This window comes from Pteropus alecto, unplaced genomic scaffold, assembly GCF_000325575.1.
Source record: "Pteropus alecto unplaced genomic scaffold, ASM32557v1 scaffold88, whole genome shotgun sequence".
Classification (NCBI taxonomy): domain Eukaryota; kingdom Metazoa; phylum Chordata; class Mammalia; order Chiroptera; family Pteropodidae; genus Pteropus; species Pteropus alecto.
In genome coordinates, this window is record NW_006494611.1 from 17,344,458 (window position 1) to 17,350,956 (window position 6,499).

A 6,499-nucleotide genomic window follows, 5' to 3' on the forward strand; every position below is an offset into this window, starting at 1 on the left:
AGAAAACCTAGAGGACAGAGACATTTTAAGGTAAATAAGAGGAGAATTAAGACATTTCATTATGCAACAAATAAATATTAAGAACCAAACAAGTGGCAGGTACTATTCCAGGTGAGAACATATTGGTGAACAAAACAGAAGGAAATCCCTGCTCTCATGGAGGTTACATGGTTTAATTCTCTTATTTTTGATAAAACAGTGAGTGCAGAGATTATGCTAGAAACTTAAGAAGCGGGCAAGCTGACTAGACTAAAATGTAATAAAAATTGACTTCAAGTCAATTTTTCTAAAATCACAAACAAATAAAATAGGATTGGCCTGGAAGTAAGGCAGGACCAGCTAACGGCTGATAAATTCTAAGGACATTTACACTTTCACATACTTCAGTTATCACATTGTTCACTTTAATCTTACAATTTTATTTGTTAATTTTACCTCAATAAAGCTGAAAAAAATAGAACTTGACTATAATGGCCTTAACTTTATAATTTTTTTGTTCCATTTTCTTATAAATGTAAACAATATGTAACATGCTCAATAAAAATAATGGACAGAAACAGAAGTATGTAAATCTAAAATGACAGCCTTCTTTATTCCTTCATGTCCGTTCACTTTATTCTTCTTTTCTTTCCCTTTCAGAAGACAATCACTACAACGTTTGTTTTTTACTTTTTTCTGGCCTTTTTCTAAACATTGGAAAATACATGTATTTATGAATAAGCATAGTCTGAAGGGCAGGAGAAAACTTTTGGGGGTAATGGAAATGTTCTATATTTTGACCGTGATGGATTCAAAGCTCATTGAATCAGACATGTAAAATTAGTGAATTTTATTGCATGTAAATCACGCCTTGATCAAGTTGATTAAAAAATAATAAAAATGCATAGTTCTCATACTTGTCTTAGAGCTAGTAGATCATTTTTCTAACAATCCTATCCATTACCGCCCTATGTTTACACTGATAGCCTTAAAGAGGTCAGTGTGGGAAAACATTGGAAAATTTTAATTTAATATGCTTAGTTTATACTGAGAAGCCCAGCTCTTAACTTTGAGAAAAGAAATGATGGCAACAAGATTGATTAAAAGTACAAGAGAGCTAAATGAGTCTACAAATTTTGGTGTGTAAAATTAGAGGAAAACGATGCCTTAAGACTCAACTCTTCATGATGTCTAATACTCTTAACTTTCCTATGGAATTCCAATTCTTGCTATTGGTATCAAGAAATGTGTCATTTACTCCATAAATTTTTATAGATTCTTATAAAACAATTTTCATTATTATGTAGCCATTAAAAATTACGTTAAAAAAATCTCAGTAACATTGGTTATGTCTTGCTATAACTGTAAATGAAAAAGCAAAATCAAAAGTTGTGTAAAAGCAGTGATGCTTAGAAGATTGGAATGCAACAAAATATTGATACATCTAGTTATCTCTGGGTAGAGAGATTATAAATTATTTAATTTCCTTATATATGCTTCCTTTATTTCTAGATTTTCTGCAATGAATACATATTAAAATTAGACATTTTTCTAAAAGCTCTGTCAATCTGTGTGAATGCCATCATTTACCAGGTAGGATTCTTCTCACCCTCAAATACTTTCTTACTACAATTTCTCTAAATTATCCTTCTGGGGGCATTTGGAGTTGTAGTGACACATGTTCTCAGTTTTTTTTCCCCAGTTAGTGACGCACCTGGTTGTAGTGACGCATGTTCTCAGTTTTATTTCCCCAGTCATAAGCTCTGAATTCATCAGATCGGTAAAGCTGAAATAAATGTTTTTTAGAAAAGTAATCTTCAGAGTTAGAATCATGAATTTTAGCAACAAATCTTGGGAAAACATTGTACACTGGGAAGAAAAAAGGCTCTGGACCACTAGAAGAATATAAATACATTTTTATCACTATGAAAAACAAAGTCAACAGAGAGAGAGAGGAATGATTCCTCTTGGTTTGAAGGAAAAGTTGATGGAAAACCAAAACTCATTAGAAGGAAGTCAAGTCTCAGATAATTCCCTTTCTGGGGAAGGCTCAGATTTCCTGATGCTTTTCCAGTTTACTTCTTGCTTTAGCTCAGGGCCTATTTAAAAAGCTCTGATTTATGACGGGGTTTATTTATGTCACCTACTTGGTCTGCACCATACCTGCCCTTTCTCTTAAAATCCAGAGAAATCAAATCATTAAGATGGTAAGATAGACAAAATGAAGCCAGTAGGTGTGCTCACTTTGTCCTTTCACATAGGTGAAAATAAGGATTGGAATAGTTTTCTATGACAAAGACACTACCTGTTTTATATGCAGTATGTTCTGTATTGACGATCCTGTGGGAGCATGTGACATATACACGTCCATTCGACTCTGAAGGAAAATAAAACACATGTTACAGCAATAATAATCTAATGAAATAAACTATGCCTTTGAGAAGCAGAGAACAGTTCTGCTAAGAGTTAGTAAACAAATACTGGGAATCATCTAGACAAATATGATTTACATCAGACACTTAAACATGAGGGAACCATGGGCTGACTAGTGGCATGGGTTGCTTGAAAGCAAACCTGCACCAGCTCTGAAACTATAGGATAATTTATTTATTTTCAAGCAGAATAAACAGTAATGGACATCATGGAGCTAAGCAAGTAGGAAAGGTATTACAATAGTGCAAGTGTGGGGGGTAGTGTGTGTATGTGCATGGACGTACATGCACATGTCAGTAAACCAAAAAACCTGGATTTCAGGATATAACTTTATTAGACTTTTTGTGACTTTGGGCAAGTTATTTAACATCTCTGAGTTTCCGCATTTTCATCTATTAAACAAACATACTATAAATCATACTACCAATTTGGTGGACTCTTGTGAGGACAAAAGTAAAATGTTATAAAAGCAAAGCTAAAAACCAATTATTTTCCTATGCACTGTACTTCAACTTCTGTAAACACTATAGAGATGAAAATTATAGAGAACGAATATAATCATAATTCTATATCTCAGAATATAATGCAACTAACAAAGAGAACTATTAAAAATCTTTACTTTTGAATAGGCAGACTTCGAACAATGATTCTTTATGGTTTTCAGTCCAACAAAACTTAGCTTCTTAAAGAATAGGAGGAGGGTGGGCTGGTGGAGAAACATTTGGGACTAGCATCACTGTCAGTCTCATTGGCTGCCATTTGGAATATGACAGCAATAACTATCCAATTGCACTCCTCCGAAAATGTCAACAGCTCCTCCCACCCTCTCCTCCTGCTCTTCTTCCTCAAATTCTCAATCACAGGAATTAGTCCATGAAACAGGACTGCTGCTTCTTCCTAGAAAAGAAAGTCCACCTCCATTCCATTTTGCCTTGTAATTTCCAAGTTAAGTGATGAGTTTTATTTGAGGCCAAGGTCACCCAAAAAGTGAAGGCACACAGGAAATAAGTTCAATGCTTGTACGTGCTTTTCTTCTTTACTAGGATTTTAGGTATTTTTTAATGCACTATATTAATTGTAAAATCAAATTCTCTGTAGTAAGTTGTCGCTGATTGCGAACGTGTGAAACTACTACCCATTGCAGAATATTCATTTTCCTAACCTTGAGCAAAGATAGAAGGATGAAGCTGCCTATTTTCTTTCCCAGTCTTCACATTCATGGTGTATTGAATACCTAATATTCTATGCATAGCAAATCTCTGCCTTTCAGGGTTTAGAATACCATATTATTTTATGCAGTGTAATAGATACATCGAAATGAATCAAAAGAAAGTTGGAAGTTCTTAAAACATTCAGTAGTCTCATAATCATTATACATACCATATTCATATTTTTCTTGTTGAATCCAGCCCATAAGGACATAATTTCACTACATAGCACCCATAATATTTTGTTGTCGCAGACTTTGACAGAAGGTGGCGTCCCTGTCTTATTTTCTAAAAAAAAACCTTTGGTACCAAAAAATTTCTGTAAAAATAAAAAATAATTATCCTTTCAAAAACCATTTCCAGACTTCTTGACATTTCCTTCATCCCAAGAATGAGGATTCCTGGAGATCTATTTGTATTATTCTGTGATATTTCAGTCAAGGAGACCAAGTCACTCAGACAAAGTAACTACTTATAATCCATCTCCATGCAGGAAAGACACCAGACATAATTTACAATAAGATTGAAGTAATGACCCTCAACCCCAAATTCGCTTCTCCACAGTGAAGCGACCCTTTATGTCCAATCTGTAATCGCCTATATTTCTTATTTCTCATTAATTGGCAAGAAAGGCAGAACACTTTCTCCTTAAGGTTAAATAGTGTCTGGAATAGGAAGGAAAAGCAGGATTTTCCCTATTACCCATGTGTAGACCGTTTTTCTCATAGTGTCCCAGATTAGCCAGTTCTTATGCTGAAAAGTGCAGAATGGTGCACCAAACAGAGGGTGATACTTGACAGAAAAAAACTGATGTCATGGGAGGCAGCATGGTAAAAACTTGTAGGGCTTGGAAAGTAAGCTTATTCGGGGAATCTCTGATGAGAGGACTGGAGCTTCTGGGGACAACAGATATGAAATGGTAGGATTTAAAGTGACAGGAACTTTGACAGTAGAGGATATAAAATGGATAAGCTGGAGACAATATTTGCCTTGGACCTAACCTATGTAGGCAAAGTAATACATATGCAAAACAGGTATATTTAGAGAAAGATGTGTTTGTCTACCTCTGAATTTAATTTAATTTATCTGCCTAACTCTGCCCAAATGTAGAAAACATCCAATACTAACTGATATCAACACACTTTGAAATACAACTATCAACCACACAAAAGAAAAGTTACATCACTTGAGTTTATAGTAAACCATAAAATCAAACTATTTTCAAACCAATCATTAGGTTCTATGGAAATTCTTTTTTGTGTTAGCTCTCAAATAATTTTTTTTCCATTTCCATCATTCCATCATTGAGTTATTCCAGGCCCTCATCTTGTATATGAATTACTGTGATACTTTAATTGGTATCTTTGACTTCATTTTGGCCAAAACTCATTTTATCCTTCATCCCAAATTTAAGGGGCAATCTTGGCAAAATACTATGTCCCTTGTGCCAATGATCTTTTTAGAAAATCAAAAAACAAACAGAAAAAAACTTTCAATGGATAAAATTCCAAATTCACAATTGGCAATCAAACTGCTTTCCAAACCCTTGGAAAATAACTTATAAATATTTAAATGAATAAGTGAGCTATAAGACATTTAGTCTTTGGAATCTTAGCTTTAATAAATTAGAACAAGCTTGTATATGGGAAGGGGCATATTATTCAGGCTTATCTAATAACAAAGTCAGAGACATCAGTGGTCATGTGAAACTTAAAAATGTCTTCCATTTGGGCATTGTTAATTCATTGACCTGCCCAGTGGAACAAGAAAACTTGTGAGTAAACTTTAAACAAACATAGTGCTCAGCTCAGCTAGAAATTCTGATGTGTACTCAGGTCTATTAATAACTGAATATAGTAAATTGTATATGATAACTGTAGATGCTGTGATACAGACATGCACACACTTGGATACACCAAAGCACATGATTGCAGTCTGTTTCCATAAATTTATTTAAATTTCCTACTTTTACTTCATAATAGATTAAAAATAATAAGGATCCATGATTCAAAATGAGACCCTCAGATATATTTTGGTGAAATGTGGAGCCTACCTTGATTGCAGAACTTGGAAGTAGAAAAAAACTGGTAAAAATGCCCGTGGGATATTTGAATGAGAGCACAGGACCCAAGGCAAAATTCATTTTGATTCTTTGTGCCACTTCAGGCATGGTAGAAAAGGCTATAAACCCTGAGAGAACAGAGATAAGACAATCTTGTAAAAATGAGAAATACTTAAGCAATGTTTCACTAACAGAAGTGGAACTCTGCTTTGTCATTTGTATCTTTCCATTGCAATGATTTGGGGGATGAATTGGGAAACTCTTCTGAGTTATTCTGCAAAGATTATCTGCCTTCAGTCCTCTCAGCTCTCAAGTCTCCATTTTTCTTTTATTCTGGACTAATTTACTTGGTTGGGGAAAGTGAGGGATAAGCTGCTGAAGCAACTACTGCTAAGTGAACTGTGGACAACCTCCCTTCTCAAGCATGGGGTAAGTGCTGGCAATGTTGTCATTTTACCCTCAAGTCTGAGAAGCCAGATTGAGTCACAGAGCTTCTAGAAGTAAATAATCAGCTCGGGGGAGGTGAGTCGATAAGTTCTTTATGCAGTATCATTGAGTTATTCCAGTTTTTCTTTCTCACAATGAAATGAGATTTCATTGTTACCAGTGCTTCACTGGATGCTTATCAATCCTCCAGAATCTTTCCTGTTTCCAAGAAGGAAGGGGATTTCTCTCAGTCCACCATGGTCCCAGGAAGGACCAGGTGTCTCCATTTGCTCTGATCTTTCAGCAATAGCATTGCACACATTTCTAGCCTTGAGGAGGCCATGTGGAGTTTCTGTGTATTTTGGTTCTCAAAGGTACCATCCTGTGCCCT

At 35.0% G+C, this 6,499-nt stretch overlaps 1 protein-coding gene across 1 annotated transcript in view; it reads right to left on the minus strand.

Moving 5' to 3' along the window:
• The window catches only part of LOC102881178 (lipase member N), a 15,289-nt gene that overhangs the window by 1,802 nt on the left and 6,988 nt on the right, over positions 1–6,499 (minus strand). Inside the window, exons 5-8 of the mRNA XM_006925975.1 lie at positions 5,674–5,810; positions 3,793–3,939; positions 2,285–2,356; positions 1,694–1,765 (exon numbers count right to left, since the gene is read on the minus strand). Coding sequence (XP_006926037.1) covers positions 1,694–1,765; positions 2,285–2,356; positions 3,793–3,939; positions 5,674–5,810 — 428 coding nt within the window. The remainder of the gene's footprint in view (positions 1–1,693; positions 1,766–2,284; positions 2,357–3,792; positions 3,940–5,673; positions 5,811–6,499) is intronic.